The sequence below is a fragment of the Pongo abelii genome, chromosome 4 (genome assembly GCF_028885655.2).
Source record: "Pongo abelii isolate AG06213 chromosome 4, NHGRI_mPonAbe1-v2.0_pri, whole genome shotgun sequence".
NCBI lineage: Eukaryota > Metazoa > Chordata > Mammalia > Primates > Hominidae > Pongo > Pongo abelii.
Window position 1 is genome coordinate 104,914,521 of NC_071989.2, and position 19,329 is coordinate 104,933,849.

Below are 19,329 nucleotides of genomic sequence, written 5' to 3' on the forward strand. Positions count from 1 at the left end.
CAACTGTAATCTACTGTAATCTAATTTGTATCCCATTTTCTCCATTGACATTACTTTTCGGAAGGTTAATAAGGATTTCACATTCATCACAGTCAGTGGAAACATCTCACTGGACATCTGTCCTGTGGCTGACCGCTGCTCACTTCATCCTCAGTCTCAAGATGTCACATCTCTCAGTTTCCATAAATCCCCTCTTCTGGTTCTTTGTCTTTTTCTGGGCAATCTCTGGGCTTTTTAGAGAAATCTTTCTCCTTTTATTTCCCCCACTAAAACTGTTCCTAAGAGCATTCCTTGATCATCTTCTCACACCACACATTCTCACTTGGCAGTGGTACCTGTAGCTGTGGCTTCAGCTTAGAAATGTAGAAGTTCAACCCATATCTCTTTCTTGAGCTTCAGGTCTGACTTTTTTTTTTTTTTTTTTTTTTTTTTTTTGGATAGGGGAGGGCAATTGCTCTTCTCTGTTTGACTTCCAGGCACTTCATACTTTCTTCATCCTCACCTTTCACATACCTGCTCCACTTCCTCCTGTGTTTCCCACCCAGTGCCCAAAGCCAGGGCTGACCACTGGTAAAGGTGAAGGTGAAGAGACTTCATTAGGCATGAAAGTAGCATCCCAACTTTCACTCCTAATGAAGTCCCTTCACCGTTAGTTCCTGAACATACTGTGTTTGCAGCTCGTCTCCATGGGCACTCATCACTTTCAGCCTCTCAGCCATTTAAATCGTTTAAATCCAAGGCATCTTCATGCTGTGACCCAAGTAATCTTTCTGAAGTACATTTGGATACATCACTCTTCTGCTCAGAATCCTTCAAAGGTTCTGATTTTATGTAGAATAAAACCTGTACTGCTTTGCAAAGTATGAAGATCTCTTATGGTTTGATGTGAGTGCCTACCTGTCCTCCCCTAACCGTTCCTTGCCACACACATTAACCCTTATGCTTCCCTAATTCTGAAAATGCTGTGGTTCCCTATGCTAAGAATGTCATTTTCCCTTTTCCCATTGGCCAAGACATCATCAACTGAATGCCTCAGTTCACATTTATATTTCCTGTGAATCCTTCTTTGACTTCCCCGAGGCAGCATAGGTTTGTAGGTCTGTTTATTAAATTATACCCTTCCCTCACTCAATGAAGGATTTGAAACCATGTAAAACAGATACACCTGGTAACAGGATACAATAAATGAGTGACTTAATAAGTTCAAAGGGAGAGTAAAGGTAAAAATATAAATAGTATCAGGTATGACGTTAGTCTTAAAAATTATATGATACTAAGTTCTGTAGACTTACACTACAAAAAAATAACCTGAAAATTTGCCTTGGGCTTTTTAGTTGACAAACTAAGAGAGAAACTTGATTGCTTATGAGTTTCACGATATCCATAAGCAAGAAATAAAACATCTTTGCCAGTTATTGAAAATTGAGGGATAATTTACTCAATTAAAAGGATATTTATAAAGGATATTGGCAAATTTAATTCCTTTCCTGTTGTTTTCATTCATAGGATATGGTACAACTTTGTTCACTATTTCCAAGAAAATATGTAATGTTACCAGTTTACAAAAAGGTTTACTTTATTTTAACCCAATGAACTTTCACTGACAAATTAATGGCTACTTCTTACCTGAAAGTTGCCAAAACAGCTTCCCCCTGGGAGGGTCACGTAACTCACAAAGGGAGGCCCAGGAGCTGGCAGTGACTCATAGACCACCACACCTTCACTTGGGAATGCAGCCCTCTGCTGCTGCTTGCTTTCCCAAAATTCCTGTAACATTGACACAACGTTCACTGAAAAAGACAAGAAACACCATCAGTTATTAAGGATGGACATAATCTGGTACAAAACCAAAATTTTATTTGCAAGCTGGATTCTGTAGCATGACAGTTCCAGTTTAAGTAGATCTGGGTATGTGGATAGTGGGGTGGGGGGGCTTTTAGCTGTGAAAGAATATACTTTATTTAAATATATTTTTAAAGTATGTTAAAATATACAAATTAAACCTGTTATTTACAAATGCAAATGTGTATATTTCTTAATGAGTAAGGCTCAAGAAGTGGTTTTGGTACCCTAATTAAAACAATATAGCAGTATTTCAAATTTACTCTATAAATTAATTTTTAATATAAAAATTAAAAATCTCATTCTGCTTTGAACATTTGTCTTAATAGACTTTATCCAGAGCTGTGATTATCTGTGGTCCTCTTTCTCATTTCTCATAGATTCTTAAGCCTGCAAAGATTTAAGAAGAGAAAGTCAGAAAGAAGGGAACTCTTTCATGCTCCTTCCACCCCAGTCTAAACGAGAATGAAAGGCAGTTGTGGAATAAGCAGGAGGCTGGAAAAATCCATGAGTGAAACTAATAACATGAAGACCTTGTTAAGAACAAGGTCTGTTCGAGTATTTCAGAAAACATAGTAATGGCTAGAGCCATATGTTTTAGATTAAATGACCTGTGATAGCCCACAGAAGTTCCAGATCAAATTAGGTTAGTTTGTTTATCCTGTACTGCAAATTAAATTGTAGAAATTAACAAGGATAATAGAATTGTAGAGTCAAAAGTGACCTTATAGGTCATGTAGGCAAAGCCCTGCCTAATGCAGGAATTCCTTGCCAGCATTCCTGACAGCTGCTCATCTGGCCTGTACCTGAACATGTGGAAGGACCTAGTACTTGCCACAACCTGAGGCAGCCTATTTCAACTGCTAATGTTTCTGTGAAAAGGTCCTTGTAGGAGTGAACTGAAATCTGCTTTCCTGTAAGGTTCATGCAGAGGGTCTACTTCTCATTTCTGAGGCCTCAAAAAGTTTATTTCCTTATCCACATGGGAGCCCACCACATGTTTGAAAGCAGTATAGGACATCTGTTGTTTTGCTTGCCTGGCATTCACTTCCCTGCTTGTGGAAATAGCACCAAGATTTTCCTTGAAGAATCATGTAGTCTCTAGGGGTGCAGGTGGGAATTTGGCCATAGCCAAGCCATTTAGGGACAATGAATGTGTTGAAAATGTTGAAAGTTTCCTTTTTCCGTGGGGTTTCTGGAGCGGTAGGAGGTAAGCATGGTGCTGCCCGAGCAAGAAGAAAATCTGGCTGAGAAGAAAGCCCAGAGAACGGTTCAGTAAAGAGATGGAGGAAGGCTAAGTTTTGATGACATAGTTTGAGCTCCTGGTTCCAGCTACGCCCGTAATCCAGGATCCTTGATTGGACTTGAAGTTATCTAACCCATCTGCTTTTTCCTTAAGCCATTTTCAAGTGACATCTCTCGCTTGCATATGAAAAGTACACTAAACAGACAACACTCATGTTTTTTCAAGTTCTAGATTAAATAGTTTTTGCTCTTTCAAACATGCTTTGTGTAACATGGCATCTATGCCCTTTGCCATTATCCTGAATATATTCTTGGATCTGCTTTAAAATTCTGGACAGTGACATTTTTCAGAGAGTCTGGAGTATCTCAGAGTGTGATCTGGAGGCAAAATCATTGTATAGCCACTTTCTAAGCGTTTACTAGAGCACTAGGTGTCTGCACCTCCTCCGTAGGTCACTGATCAGCTTCATGGTGTATAGTTCAGGCAAATTCTGGCAACTCCTAAGGAACTGGTTGCCTGTGTATAGTTAAAAACTGCAGTGTTTAGTAATTTAAGAAGTGATTTGGGAAAGAAATTGGGAAAATGTTAACAGTAGTGAGGGGATACTTGAATTAATCAATAAAATAGGTATCGAATGGTCAAGTGGAGAATTGGTCATTACAGAGCTTTTTAATTTTTTTGAAAATATTTGAAATAATATTTTCTTTTCTTTTTTTTTTGAGACAGAGTCTTGCTCAGTTGCCCGGGCTGGAGTGCAGTGGCATGATCTCAGCTCACTGCAAGCTCTGCCTCCCTGGTTCACGCCATTCTCCTGCCTCAGCCTCCCGAGTAGCTGGGACTACAGGTGCCCGCCACTATGCCCGGCTAATTTTTTTGTATTTTCAGTAGAGACAGGATTTCACTGTTAGCCAGGATGGTCTCGATCTCCTGACCTTGTGATCCGCCCGTCTCGGCCTCCCAAAGTGCTGGGATTACAGGCGTGAGCCACTGTGCCCAGCCTGAAATAACATTTTCTACTAGTTGATGTAACTCAAAATAGAATTAGAACTATTATCTTCTAAACTATTTTTCTGTCCCCTACTCTCCTCCTTTCCCTCCCACCCCTGAGGAAACAAATATCTATGAGCTAGCTGACTTGAGTCTCTGCTTGCAGTTGACCTCCAGAAGTCAGCAGAGATGTCCTAAAGATTGAAGGCTGTAACTAATGCCAGTAGCCTGTTGCTCTTCTTGTCAACAAGGACTATTAGCCTCCTACTTTGTCAGTCAGTTGTTGACTGGTGTTTAGCTGAGAAGTGGGGTAGGAAGTTGAGGACCCATGATAATCTAGGTAAAATGCATGATAATCTAGGGAAAATGAACACAAGAATTTTGGCATGTAAAGCTCTTGGGATTAAAGAGTTTGAAGGTATGCACTAAGTCAGATTTCTGTGTGAATAAAAGTTAAAGTTTTCAAATTTTTCATTCTGCAATTTTGTAAGATTTCTCTGATGATCCCATAGATGTCATCACCCGCCAAGAGTGCAATATATATACATACAGACACACAATCCATCTTTCTATCTCTATCTGTTCTTGTCGACTTGAAAACCAGACAAATGAAGTGCAGAAGGAAGAAGGCCAGCTTGCTGTTTGGAATTCCAAAGACTGGTATATCAGAAAATGCTCTATTTATGAAACACATGCTTCTTTATTTTGGGGGGTAGCATCAACAAGGTTTGTGGACAATTTCAAAGAAAATATGAGCAGAGGGTCAAGAGCTGCTGAAGAAAATCACCCAAGTTTGAGAACAGGCATCAATCAATACATAGTTAATCTCTAAGTGCAGTTGCACCTTCAGTGCCCAGCCAATGACCCTGCCTTCCATGTTACAGAATAAACTTGAGCTACCAAGTGTGCAATATCCATCCCTATGTCTAGGAACCCATCTGCACAAATGCTCAGCTCCACCTTATTTCCTACAGTCTCAAATGAATTTGAGGCTGCTTTTCCTGGAAATTGTTCTCTTAGTCACTCCCATGGCCTATTTTTAAAAGTTCTCTCCTTATTCACTCTTTCCCAGCAGCCAAAAGTGTGCTCAAAACAACTATTAAATGAATAAACGAATGAATCAATCAATCAATTAAATGAAACACTCAATCTTGGAACTACGTCTGGCTACTAGTTATTAAAATGCTCCCAATATAGCCAAACTGCTAGAAAGAATATTCCACATTGACTGTCTCTGCTTCCTTATGTTCCATTTATTTTTAACCCACCGCAAGTAATGTAGGCTTTCCTCTACATTATTCTGCTGAAATTCCTACAAATAGTACCAATTCCTGGTTTTCAGTCCTTATTTACTTGACTTCTTAGCTGTGTTTGACAAAGCTGATAACTTTCTTCTAGAAAGCTTGTCTCCCTAGGCTTTTCCGCCTCAGTCTGCATCTCTTCCTAATCATTTCTCCTTGGTGTCTTTTGTGGATTTCTCTTCCTCTGCTCACTACTCATGTTGGCTAGCATGGAAATCTTGTCTTGTCTCCTCTTGCTTCTCTTCCAGCTATTCTCCTTGAATGACAGAACCCACCATAATATACACAGACAGCTCCCAAACTATTCTCCTGCATCTCCAATTTTGTTATCAGACACTGCCATTTGGATGTTGCAAAAACTCAACCTATTTTCAAACTCAACTCATTTTCTTTTTCATAAACTCTTCTCTTCCTCCTGAATTACTTTTCTTTCTCCTGGGTTACAAAAAAAAGTGATGTTATCATCTACCTAGTTACCTAAATCAGAAACTGGGCATAAACCTTAAACTTCATTTCCTCTTTCAATATCTAATAAATGCCCAAGTTTTGTCAGTTTCATATCCTGATGTCTCCCATCAGCATCAGTTTCTTTCAGTCTGTACTACCATTGCTGCATTGGTCCATGCTCACTGTATCTCATCAAGCACACCACAATACCCTCCTGACTCCAACCAGCCTCCCATCCAACCTATACTCCCACTGTTTTCAGGGTAATATCACTGAATCTCATAGCCAATCAAATCACTCACATCTTCAAGTCCTTCTGTGGGTCCCTTATTAACTATGGAATGAATAACTCCTTGGCAAGGCGTAGAAGACCCTATGTCTCACTATTCTCTCTTGTCCTAACCTCGTCTCCCCAAGTTCACCCTTCAGGTTCCTCACTCCCTATGCTTCTTATGCTTCTCAAAAGCCAGTACTTCCATTCATCCTCCTGGAATGCCCTTCTTTCCTCTGTCTATTGTCTTCTTGAATGGTACCTACTCTTTTTCAAGACTTGCTTCCAGCATCAGTTTCTCAAAAATAAAATAATCTCAAAGCCCTTGCTAATGAAAGTGCACGCCCTACCCCCAAGAAACATCATGGATATCACTTAGGAACTTGTTAAAAATGCAGGATCTCAGGCTCCACCCTAGGCCTTCTGAAATATAATCTGCTTCTTAACAAGATTAAAAAACAAAACAAAACTGGTGCATGTTAAAATTTGAGAGGCCTTGCTGTAGGAAGAAGTGACCATTCCTATCCTCCCAATGTACCTATTATATGCATTTTCCCATTTCATCCTTACAGCACCCCCTTGAAATAGGTATTATCATTCACATCCTACAAAGGAAAAAAAAAGAAGTTGAAGGTGTAATCACACAGCTACTAAGTCTTAGACCTAGGATTTTTAACCTAGTTTTGCTTCTATAGTCCATGTTCTTGGTTTATCCTGAGATACTCCGTAATATAATAGAACTTAAGTTATTTTCATGCTGTCTATCGGTAATAATAGACAATGCTCATTGGAGAAAGAATTATATCATTTCCCCACAACCCCTGGAACATAGTAGAAACATAATAAATGTTAGTCAAGTATTTGAATGTTATCAAAAGTATAGAAGATGGGCTGCATTTGTGAGGTTGTTGGTACTGTAGGCATGAGAGCCTTCCCCAAGAATTACTTCATTTACCTTTTTCCGTGGGTCATTTTTCTGACATTTGTTCTTGACAAAGTCAAATGAAAGAAAAGACTTTATTTGCATATTTTCAAACAAGTCATATGACACGTTTCCAGCTTGGAATTGTCATACGGAATGAGCAGTCCATGTGCATGTAAACAGATATCCTTATCATCAATCTTCAGCCAACTGCTCTGGTTTAAACAATGGTGTAAATACCCACAAACTGGCTCAGGAGGGGCTGTGACTGAGCCTCTCATTCCAGCCCTTTCTTTCAAAGAACAAAGGAGGGACCTCAAGAGAAATAAGACTCAATGACAGAGATTGCTGAGGGGCTTGGTTTCCCTGGTAGAGGGACATGAGCCTTCTGGCAAGGCCAGGTCTCTACCTGGTTGTGCCTTCCACCTCAGGGTCAGGAAGCTACAGTCGAAAACACATTATCTATGGCTTTGCATTATTTCTCCGAAAGTTTAGTAAAGTTCTTTTTGAAAAGTTTCTACTCTCTCCCAGTGGACACTAAGGGGAACTGACTGTATCCGCAGCCAGGACAAGATAAATCAGTCATACAGCGAATCTAGACACTGGACACAGGAAGCAGTGACTCCTAAGCTTGGAGCTCTGGAGAAAGCAGAGGGGTAGCAGTTGAGCTGACACTGAATTAAGGATGAGCTGAGCAACACTTCTGGTTCTGCCTTTAACTTTCACAAATCATCTTTTGGGTTTGCTTTTGTCAAGGTAACTGATGTTTAACTGATAAAGTTACAATAAAGAAGCAGAATATCAAATCCCTTGCCGAGGCAAGGGACGTTAAGAAGTAGAAGGAGAGAGAAGTGTTAGGAGGAATATTAATAATAGCATGAAATCCAGTTCCTTTTTGTGATTTCTATCAGCTTAGAACTGCTGACAGTAAAGAAAGCAGTGTACCTCTGAAGTGACTTTGCAGATCGAGCTTCTTAATTCATTCTACTACCCTTAATTGCTTTCTCTAACACGGTGATAGGCCCCTACAGGAGTTTTAAATGTTTTGTGTTTCAATAGCAAGAAAATGTGCTATGTAGTTTACAGAAATTAGTGTGGCTACTTTCTTCTTCACTGTATTTTGAAATTTAAACACAACAGAGATTTCAGAGTAGTATTAGATCCCCAAGCAAGTCTCTTGTAAGTGAGGTTTTCATTTTCCCCTTCCTGAAGCTTCCTTTTTTTTATTATAAAGTTCAGCATTGAGGCTTTCCCAGTTAACTGATGAAGACATCCAGCAACATGGAACACCTTGGTTATTTAACCCTTGACCCTCTCCAGCAGAAATTCCTGATTGGCTTCAGCCTGGACAGTCTCATTACACCTCCCTGAACACATATTGCTTATTTGTTATCTGTACCTTGGTTCAAGTTCTCCCTCCTATTTTGAGTGTTGTGTCCCTCCCCTCCCTTCCTTCTATCCAGTTTACTCCCACACTTCAGGGGAAACGACACCTCCTCCATTGTGTCTTACTCGCTGGCTCCTACTCACATGTACCTGCTTTTCTGAACTCTTATTCCATGAGTGGCCCTATGTCTTAGCACTTAATATCCTATAAACCATGCTAATAAAATGGATGTGGTGCTCCTGGCTAAATGTATCCAGTCAGACTTGGCTGTACTTCCTTCTGGCCAGAGGAATGAAATGCCGTGTGGTAACAATTCATCTTACAGAATACAGTTTTCTGTTACTTAACTCACAGCAGACTGGAATTCTAGAGGGCAGCAACTCTGGCTCATTCTTCTCTGTAGCCTCCTTGGTATCCAGCACAGGCTGGATACTCACCTAGAAGCAGTCATTGAATTCATTTGGAATCTAAGAAACCTCGACATAGTCTAAACAGCTTTAGTGCAATTGAATGAACATGTGGAAAGTAAGTGAAGTCACTGTGATCCACAGCGTGGTCAGGACTTAATTCTGGAATAGGAGGTTTCATGGATAGACCATGATGGTGTTCACACAACATGGGTGTATTGGTGGCAACCATGTCTCAGCTGGGGATGGCAAAGTGGGTAGAGAGAGATGAAGCCTGGTCAGGGTAGAAACGTGGTTGCTGGCTGCCTACTCACTTGGGTTGTACCTTCACAAGAACTAGTGCTTAGGAAAGTCCTGAACAGGGATAAAAAGTCTGTTTGTCTTGGATGCCAACACTAATTGATTTATGTTGACTGCCTGAAGCACTCTGTTGAAAAGAACTGAAAAATACCATATGGGATCAGTGGAACAGAACACCATAATTAACCTGCAATGTGGCATTGGCATGTCTATGTGCTGACCCTGACCTTGATGCTATGAAGTAATAGAAAAATCCAAGACAGGTCTCTGCCCACGGAGATTTACAATCCGACTGGAGAAATAATATATTCATCATATAATTAGTGAACAAAATATTAGAGTGCTAAATTGTGGAACAGAGATGATGTTAAAGTGACATGTAAAATGTAAAATTTATGGACAAATAATTAAATAAACGCAAGGGGAAGAGTAGATGAATGTGGGCTGAAAAGGTCAGGAAAAATTTGTGTAGGAAAAAGGCCTAAGCTGAGCCCTTCTCAGAGGAATGAGGTTGAGGGAGGGATGGGTGAAGGGAGAGAAATAATGATACTCCCACTGAGGAACTGTGTAGGGAGCAATAGGAAAGAGTGCCAGTAGGAAGGGATATGATTTGACAAGAGACTGGGTGAGAGGACTTAGCTTCTTTTAATAACTGGATGTGAACCCTATTGCCCTGGTGTCCCAGCTTTACCCAAGCAGGAGAGAAGGGTAGGAACAGAGTCCCTTGTCCTTTGCCCTTGCCAAAGGTGCTGTGCTGCCTGTGGTGGCTCCATCCATGAAGAGGTGGAGCCACAAGGAAGGGCCTGGATCCTCAGAGAGAATGTATGATTGCTGTTGTGTATCTGGGTGAGCCCAAGGTAGAACATTTCTCTGAGAGGGGCCTGGGCAGAAAAACCCACTAGAAGTGGGTAGGAGATGATTAAGCAAGAGAGTGTTCCTTCTGCAGCCTGGAAGGAGATGAAGCCTCTTCAGAGAAGGACATCAGTAATTGGACACCCAGAGGGCATCATACTCAACATTCAGGGCTTATCATTTGTGTATATATATGTAAAATTGTATTTTTAATTTCACAGATTGGACACAATGAGGATGCCAATAAGCATATATGATCTATGTTTCCATAGGGAAAGTTTGAGATGTAGAGAGTTTAAATGCTGCATGGATTACAGGGTTTGTTATAGAAGAGTCCTCAAATACAGGCATGAGTTCATTACACAATAAAATATGCACTGAATCTTGTCTCTCCACTTTTTATCAACAGACAGGAAGTTTCCTCAGTAGTTAAAAGCCTGTTCTCTGAAGCCAGACTGTCTGGGTTTGAATCCTGTTTCTATCACTGCAAGATATCTAACCACCCCATGCCTCAGTTCCTCATCTGTGGAACGTAGTGTCTACATCACTGGGGTGCTGTAAGGCTTAAAATGGAAAATGCTCAGAAAAGAACTTCACACATAGTAAGTACTAGAGTGTTAGCTATTATTTGTGACTGGAGGAAGTAAAGGAAGAAAAGAAAAGGCATGAATATATGTTTTCATATTGCATCTTTGAAACTAACGTTCCTGTATTGGAAACTAAGTCATTAAATAGTCCAGAAATAGTCTACAACCTGAAGATTCTCTAATTGAACACATTGTGCTATTTATTTCCAAGACAGGTGCAGAGTTCAGGGATAGAAAAGAGAAAGATCTTTTGATAACATTCACTGGTAAAGTCAGAACTCCCTAATAGCCAGAAAATAAATGGATAAAATGCTACATGTCTCAAAATTTGAAAATGTGGATTTTTTTGGTCCCAATTTTTCACTTTCCAATGGATGCTAAAGGCAATAGACCTGCTCCTAGCAAAAACTACTATGAGGAGCTAATTTTATTTTAAATTAATTTTCATAACAGTGTATGCTTCAGGAAAGTAGAAACAATATAGTTCATTGCTTAGTTCAATTACCTAATATGACACAAGTCCTGCATAGAAGACAGTCATTTGTCCACAAAAAGGGATCTTAAAAATCCATTATAAATTTGATAGAAAAAAAAGAACAAATTTCTTTAAGACTTACATGGGGAAATATTCTAGCTGGGTAGAATTTCCCTTGTCAAAAACAAAGACAAATTGGAAAGGCTGCCATTTAAGGATAAATCATTAAGAGGCTTTCAAGATGATTACCATTTTTTTTTTTTTTTTGAGATGGAGTTTCACTTTTGTCGCCCAGCTGGTGTGTAATGGCGCTTTCTCAGCTCACTGCAGCCTCCACCTCCCGGGTTGAAGCGATTCTCCTGCCTCAGCTTCCTGAGTAGCTGGGAGTACAGGCACCTGCCACCACGCCCAGCTAATTTTTGTATTTTTAGTAGAGACGGTGTTTCACCATGTTGGTCAGGCTGGTCTTGAACTCCTGACCTCAGGTGATCCACCCGCCTTGGCCTCCCAAAGGGCTGGGATTATAGGCGTGAGCCACCGTGCCCAGTTGCCATATTTGTAAATTGATTATCTGCCTCTAAACATATGGATTTATGTTATATAATATTTTAATGTAACCTTTAATTAAATTATCCCTAGCAGGTGATATTTTTAAATAAAGTTAATTAGTATTTTGTATTTTAGCAATTCAATCATGTACAACTTGTTTTTACCAATGTTATTTCCTAGTTTTCTTGAGGAGCAACAGGAAAAGGAACCCTAAACAATTTAAAGGGCAAGCTCAAGGTGTGACGCTGATTTACCATTCATGAAAATGAGTTGAAAAATGCGGTACCTTTGGGTCTTGTGCTGGGCTTAGCTGAACCCCAGGACACTGACAAACAGAGTTGCTGTCTAGTTGTTTCTAACTATACTCAGCCTTTGCCAAGTTTTGGCCAGGCTAATGGAATCTTGTGGACACACAGGGTACAACATGTAGGAATCTCGGGCCCCTTTTTCTTTTGTGTAGACACTTTCAAAGGTAGCCACAGCACACAGCAGGACTGAGACAGCTTGGAGTCTTGCTTTGTTCCCAGCAGAGGGACTTTCCTTTGGTAACGCTCCCAGGTCAGAGCTTAACTCTTCAGCAACTGGAAAGCTGGTTGTGTTTCTTCTTATGTTTGCTTTTTTTTTTTCTTCTTTCATTCCCACTCCTTACCCCAAACATATTCCTGAGGAAATTATGATCCTTCAGGTTGTTTTACAAAGTTAACCTCTCAGGAGACTCTGCAAAACATGCAAAAGGGGTATCATACTTTGTTGTTTAATTTTCACCTTTAGAATTTAAAACCGATGAACTGTAAATCCATTTAGGGGAAAATTTAAATAACACTTATTTTATGTATATTTGGAACCACAGGGTAATTTTTTAAGGAAGGAGGGGGAAAATTAATGAATGTGTAAGAGGGAATCACAAAGACAAATTAAAAAGTTATTAAGTATACCATATTTAAGCAGCATGCCTGATTTCACATATGTGGTTTATATGTGCACATTGGGTCAAATGATGTCATTCAATCTCAAAAGCTGCATTAAATAGAAGCCTGATGTACCGTATTTATCCAATCAGAAAGTACATATATTTCTCACATTCTATTGGGTAATGACATTGCACTGTATTTAAAAGAGACTTTAGGCCAGGCGCAGTGGCTCACGCCTGTAATCCCAGCACTTTGGGAGGCTGAGGTGGGCGGATCACTTGAGGTCAGGAGTTTGAGACCAGACTGGCCAACATGGTGAAACCTCATCTCTACTAAAATTACAAAAATTAGCTAGGTGTGGTAGTGGGCGCCTGTAATCCCAGCTACTTGGTAGGCTGAGACAGGAGAATCCCTTGAACCCAGGAGGCAGAGGTTGCAATGAGCTGAGATCATGCCACTACACTCCAACCTGGGTGACAGAGCGAGACTCTGTCTCAAAATTAATTAAAAAAATAAATAAATAAATAAAAGAGACTTTAGAGGACCAGTGATTTTAGACAACCAATGAAGGATTAGTCACGCTGGTTGCTTTGTTCTTCGTAGTCAAAATGGTCAAATAAGTGTAAATGTGGCTTTGTATAATGCATCTTCCTTCCCTGGAAACAGTCATTATAAGAATGCTCAAGATCCTGCCACAGCTATCTAACCAGGGTTTATGCACAAGGCACAGAGTTTGGCTCTAAAGAGCATGGTGCATGCATGACTGGTGACTCACAGTTGGGGGTAGATCCAAAGGATGAACGTAAGGACGGGCAATTTAAGCCATTGTGCCAACATGGCATATGGAATGATTCTGAGAGAGTGTGATAGGGCCAATCCAAGGCGGAGCTCTAGCCGAGTGGGTGTGTTTGTCTTTAGAGCCCCGACTTTCTTGATGCTGTCTTCTGTATCATCTGGCTATCAACTTAACCCTGCATGTAATTAGCCTGTGATAATGGAGTCAGAAGATAAATGGCTTAAAAGGGTCTTGGTACAGTTTATTTCATCGTAAAGGAGAATACCTGACAATGGGAGAATCTTACCCCCTTTATGTGAGGAAGAAAAATCAACCATTGGCAATCCAAAAATTTCTGATTATGCGCCTGCTAGGTGTGTGTCCCTGTGGGAGTTACCTGGGGGTTACAGAAAAGTACAAGGTACAGCTCTGCCCTCCTGGAACTTACAACTTAGGTGTGGACAAAAACACCACAGTGAAGCCATAACACTTAGTACAGAGACACATGAGGGAAATGCAAACTAAATAGCACAGGCCATAAGTGCCAAAGTAGTGGTGATGAAATGATGGTTTCTCACAGCTGCTTAACGGGATGAGATAGAAATAGGGATCAACTGATTATCATCGCAGGAGGAAATAAAAAACCAAAACCATAATTCAAACATTTCATGGACACCAGAGAAAAAAATATAAAGAACTATGGGGAGTGAAATAATTGTCTATTTTGTCAGTCTTTCAATAGGATTCTTTTTTTTTCTTTTAAAATAGAAATGTTTTAACTACCTTGACAGACTAAACTTACATGGGCATTTGAACATGGAGGAAAAGAAGTAAGAGCGTTTGGGGTTAAAACGTCAATATGAAATGTATTACAAAAAAAGATTCTTTTATGAAAGGCTTCTAAAGTTGTCTTACATTTCTTAAATCAATCTGTAGCACATAATCAGTAAAACCGTGTCATTTAAACAGAAGATCATAACTTAGAAACTCACCCTTACGCATCTGTATCCTATTATGGGCTGTAACTTAACACATGAGTTTCAGAAGTTGTTAAAATTGAGTTCAGACTAACAAATCTTAACTGTTAAAAACAACAGCAACCACCACCAAAAACCTCTGGTGAGATGGGAGAGCAGTCAATGAAGAGGTCCCAGATTTGATCTCACAGGATAGGTGTCTATCATATTTATTTTGATCTGTTAAATCTTATCTATGAGAAATAAATGTACTAGGACAGATATAGCCATAAAGTGATCAAGAAGCTACCTATTTTTTCCATTTTGAAAGCCTGTCTTCTGGGGTTGAGACTGTTACACATTTGACTTTAAACTCTGTCAAATGTAAATTTACTGAAAAAAAAAAAAAGAACCAGCTCTTATGCCATTGATAGCTGTACTAAAATTTACATTTCTTCCTTAGTATAAATTCAAATAAAAATAGTTAGGCCCTATGATAAATAAAGTAAAATTAGCATTTGAATAGGCTTCAGTCAAACAGACATCCATAGTTTAGATGCTAAAATTAGCAGAGTTCAAATTACTGTAATTAAGATGCACTCATTATTTTAAAATAAGCTAGCAAGCACTATAGGGTCTATTTTTGTTTGGCTGTTTTTTTGTGGTTTTAAACTGTATTTTTTCAGGGGTGGTGGAATGCAATGCAATATGTATAGGGATTTTACTGCACAAGAATCTTCAGCCTTTACATCCTACTCCATTCCTTTCTGTGAAATGTGAAAACTATGAATTTATCATCAAATTGATTGATTTCACATAACTGTACTAAAAAGCACGGGGTGGATAAAGTACTTGACTCCTGAGGATTCTTGCTCTCTCACGCTGCATGTAGCTAGATTCATGATTACTAAGATGTTTTTAATAGCCCTGTAGTCTGGTCCAGTTTTTCCAAAGGGTAAAAAACGTACTCTTTGAAGTAAAGTATTCACCTATCTGATATAAATAAAACCTTTCATGCAGAAAAATGTTCTCCCAAATGGAAGAGTTAATGCACCTCAAATATGTGAGAAATTTGCTTCCAATTTTTCAACACTTAGTAAAGGATCCATCTTACTTTTTCATTATAAAATTTGGGAAAAAATATCAGTGAAATCTTACATGTCACTTCATAAGTCAATGCTAGAAACCAACTCATTCTCATGGCTACAGTGACAATTAAGATACTTTTTAAACAATCTTTTTGAGAAAGTTTGCCCTGATTTTGGCCTTCTGTCAGTGAAAGTGGTTTCTCCTCATAGGCATGTTTGACATTTACAAATCTTGCATCTTGTCTGAGTTGGCAAATGGTTTCTTGATAAGAAAAAGCTGCAGTGTTCCCTAACTTAGGTATTCGGATGTGTACCTCCAACCAATGTCAATATAAACTTTTCTCCAATGCAACATAAGGCCATAAACTTCCAGAACTAATTTAAGATCACTGTTAACTCCAATGGCTCCCTATTGCCGGCATGTCAGCATGACCCAACCTGCCTCCTCAGTCTGTCTCTGTCTCCCCCAGCACATGGTTCTTATATTGCCCAATTTGTCTTTGGACAAGCTGTTCTATCTCATCAAAAATTATCTTCCCCTCACCACTTTCTTGTCACACTTCTGTTCAAATGTGATTATTTAATGGGCTCCCTCTATGCTCCTGGTAGAGTTCCTTTTCCTCCCCCCTGTTTTCCTAACAGATATAAGTCGAGCATCCCAAATCCAAAAACCTAAAATCCAGAATGTTCCAAAATCCAGAACATTTAATTGCTGACATGAGACTCCAAGGAAATGTTCATTGAAGCATTTCAGATTTCAGATGTTCAGATTTGGGGTGCTAAAGTATATACAATGCAAATATTCTGAAATCCAAAAATAATCTGAAATCTACAACACTTCTGGTCCCAAGCATTTCAGATAAGGCATACTCAACCTGTACTGCTATTATAACACTAATGACATGGTAACTAGCACTTCTGAGAGGCAATGTCTCATAGTGTTTCAAGGTCAGGAGTTGGAAGACAGAATTTGATTCCTGGCTCTATCACATACTAGCTGTGTGACCTTGAGTGACCTTGGTCACGTCATTTTAACCTCTGTGTGCCTCAGTTTCCTCACCTCTAACAACAATAGTACCTACATTACTAGCTTACTGTGAAGAATAAATGTTTCTAGTACAGTGCCTATCACGTGAGGACTTGACGTCTTAGCCTTACTATTAAATGGTTGAAGGAAGAGCCCAAAGATGGCAGATAAATGTATTGTGCTCTTGTAATATGAAGAGTTAACACTCAGATTAGGATCTGAAAGCATAGCTATCTTGAAGTCATGTGGTGATTTCTTTTGAGAAGGTACGCAAGGAATTGTCAAACAGTGGTAAACGAATAGTAAGTTCACACACTTCTTCAAAAGAGTGGACAGGGGCTGCTTTTAGAACAGCTCAGCTTTGGTTGTGATGCATGACACATGAAACGAAATTGGATATTGCACAAAGCCAAGAATGGAAGGCAATATGGAGACAAGCTATACTTTGCAGAGATTCTGCCTGGTAGTGTGGAGACTTCCAGTGCTACTTGTTTTAAAACAGAGACATTTATGCAGGGGAGAACAGTCCAGTGTCAGCTTAGATGAACAAATTTCAAATTGGGAGTCCACCTTATTTAAAACCTCTTTCCATTATTTTTCATATGAAATGTGAAATAGGGAAAAGGAAAAAAAGTGTTATGGAATTTATTTCCTTCTAGAAGAGAAAATAAAAAAAGAAACAAATCACAACTATTGCCAGATGAACGCCTTGTATAAAATAAAATGACAGGTTTAATGTATTGCAGAATACCATTTGAAGAGCTTCCTTGTCTGAGAAAGCATTTGAATTTTATTTCTTTAAATGAACGTAACTATTCCCATGTGCATCTGTTTCAGACCAGAAAACTCTCTGGGTGCTTTTTCTAACCAACTTGAAGAGAAAATTCAGTTACTATTGCTTGTTTTTAAGCAAATCAAAAGCCAACTGAGGGCAATAAATGAATTACATGATCATTTACACTCCCTGCATTATGTATAACCAAAGAGTGAAGAGAGAAAAACTGTGTTTGCATTCATGGAAGAGAAATTTAGAAAAAATTTAAGTGTTTTGTGTGTGCATGTGTGTGTGTTTGTGTGTTTGTGTATGTTTACTCTTTTGTTCAACTGGGCTGGGTTTTAAAAATTCTTGGATCAGCTTTCATCTTGTAGGAAAGTAAGGTAGCAATTTTTCTTAAGGAATTGGCAGTGATGTGCTCAAGTGCTCAGCTCTTTCCTTCTGGCAGAAAGAGCTTGGAGCAGGTTAGAGTGGAGGAGGAGCCAGGAGTGACTAGGAGGAGAGGGGACTGCTCAGAACCTGCCATTCAAGGCTGGTGGCAGCTTTTTACAGGCTGCCAATAGGAGTGTGGTGGCAGCAACTTATGGGTATGCCAAAGAAAATGGGTCCATATGCCAAACTCTGGCGTGTGCAGCACCTACAGCTTGCCAGGGCAATGGCATAGGCTCCAGATAGACTTTTAATGTCCTGTCCCAGAAAGTAAGCAGCCCATTCCCACTTATTCCACGAGATTGGTAAGTGGTTGGATGTTTTAAAGTTAGGAAAACTCCTGGTACAGAAATGTGCCATTTGGCTTACTGTCATTTAGTCATTTTTCAGATTAGAAAAGAAGGGAGAGAATCGGCAGTTTAATATTCACATCTGTTAAGCCATGCAAGCAGTTGCTGAGTAGCAGTCCATCCTAGGGTAAACAGGCAATGCTCTCTGGTCAAATATAGGTTCTATGTTAATGAATGAAATATATAAAACAGGACACTTATTTGTTCTCCCATATAAAAGAAGTCCTGCAAAGTCCTGGATAACAGAAGTTAATGTATGCTTTATTGTAATCCTTTTTCTAGTCTATCTTCTCTTCTAAACTGTAAACAGTCGCAGCAATTTAGTTCAGCTAAAAAATGAGCTATACAGTTTCACATTTGAACTTATTAAGTTTTCAATGAGCCAGTGAAAAACGTCCCCCCTATTTTTTTTAACTGCTTCCCCTATTTAAACGGTCAGCATAAGAACCCTGGTTCTTACAATTTATCCAAAGCTTGGGCAGCCCGAGAGCCCTTTTATCCCTCACTAGTGAATTCAGTTCTATTGTAGGAGAGAGACATTCTTTCCCTCCCTTTTCGCTTAAAAAACATAACAAACCTGAATAGACTCCAGGCTAGAGTAGTGGAGAGAGTGATTTTTATTAGATCTAACACAGTTATTGGCAAATGCTTAAAGACAATATTTAAAAAGAGAGCGAGAGAAAGAAAAGGCTTTCACTTTATGCCTTAAAGGACAGATTGGTTACAATTGAACATCTAAGAGGAAAAATTTATAGAATTAAATGGCCTAACATTCCTGTTTCTTCAACATACATATGAGAAATCTAAGCTAAGAGGACATCTGGAAAGGAACATTATTCAGCAATCTGAAAGCAAAAATTCAAACCATTGATGTTTTGATGGAGACAAACATAACTAGATTCACAAAGAGGAAAGCTGCAACCTATTTAAGTTAAAAAAAAATTCCATATGCATTTTACCTTTTGGGCAGTTCCGTAGCAAAGTTCTATTTCAGAAGCCCTTTGTAATATGAAACCCACTGTAGATAAGATACAACATGAAGATAGTCTGTTTTGCAGCAGCAGGAAATCAAATTGGTTCCAGAAATGAAGTTATATGACAAATGGTTTAATAGTATTGCTAGAATTGGAAATCTTGACTGAATTATTTTTAAATCATTAAAAAAAAATTTTGAATTGCCATGCTGTATAAATTGGTGATGGTGGTAGGGGGGTCCACACAGGGAGTGTTGCTGAGGTTAGGAGGCATCTCATTTTATTGGCCTTTTAACTAAAGCATTATAATCTGTTATCAAACTTTAAAAGCTCAGTGGTGATTTACTGTTAATTCTGGTTTGCAACAAATATTTTCAGACAAACACGATACTTGAATTAACATAACTAATATGTGTTGTGGAGTATTAAACAGGTTAACAAATATTGATATATTTTAGTATCATTTCCAAA

At 39.1% G+C, this 19,329-nt stretch overlaps 1 protein-coding gene across 1 annotated transcript in view; it reads right to left on the reverse strand.

Annotated features, from left to right (window-relative positions):
* The window catches only part of LIX1 (limb and CNS expressed 1), a 51,509-nt gene that overhangs the window by 31,597 nt on the left and 583 nt on the right, over positions 1–19,329 (reverse strand). Inside the window, exon 2 of the mRNA XM_002815754.5 lies at positions 1,627–1,790. Within this exon, the coding sequence (XP_002815800.1) occupies positions 1,627–1,790 (164 nt within the window). The remainder of the gene's footprint in view (positions 1–1,626; positions 1,791–19,329) is intronic.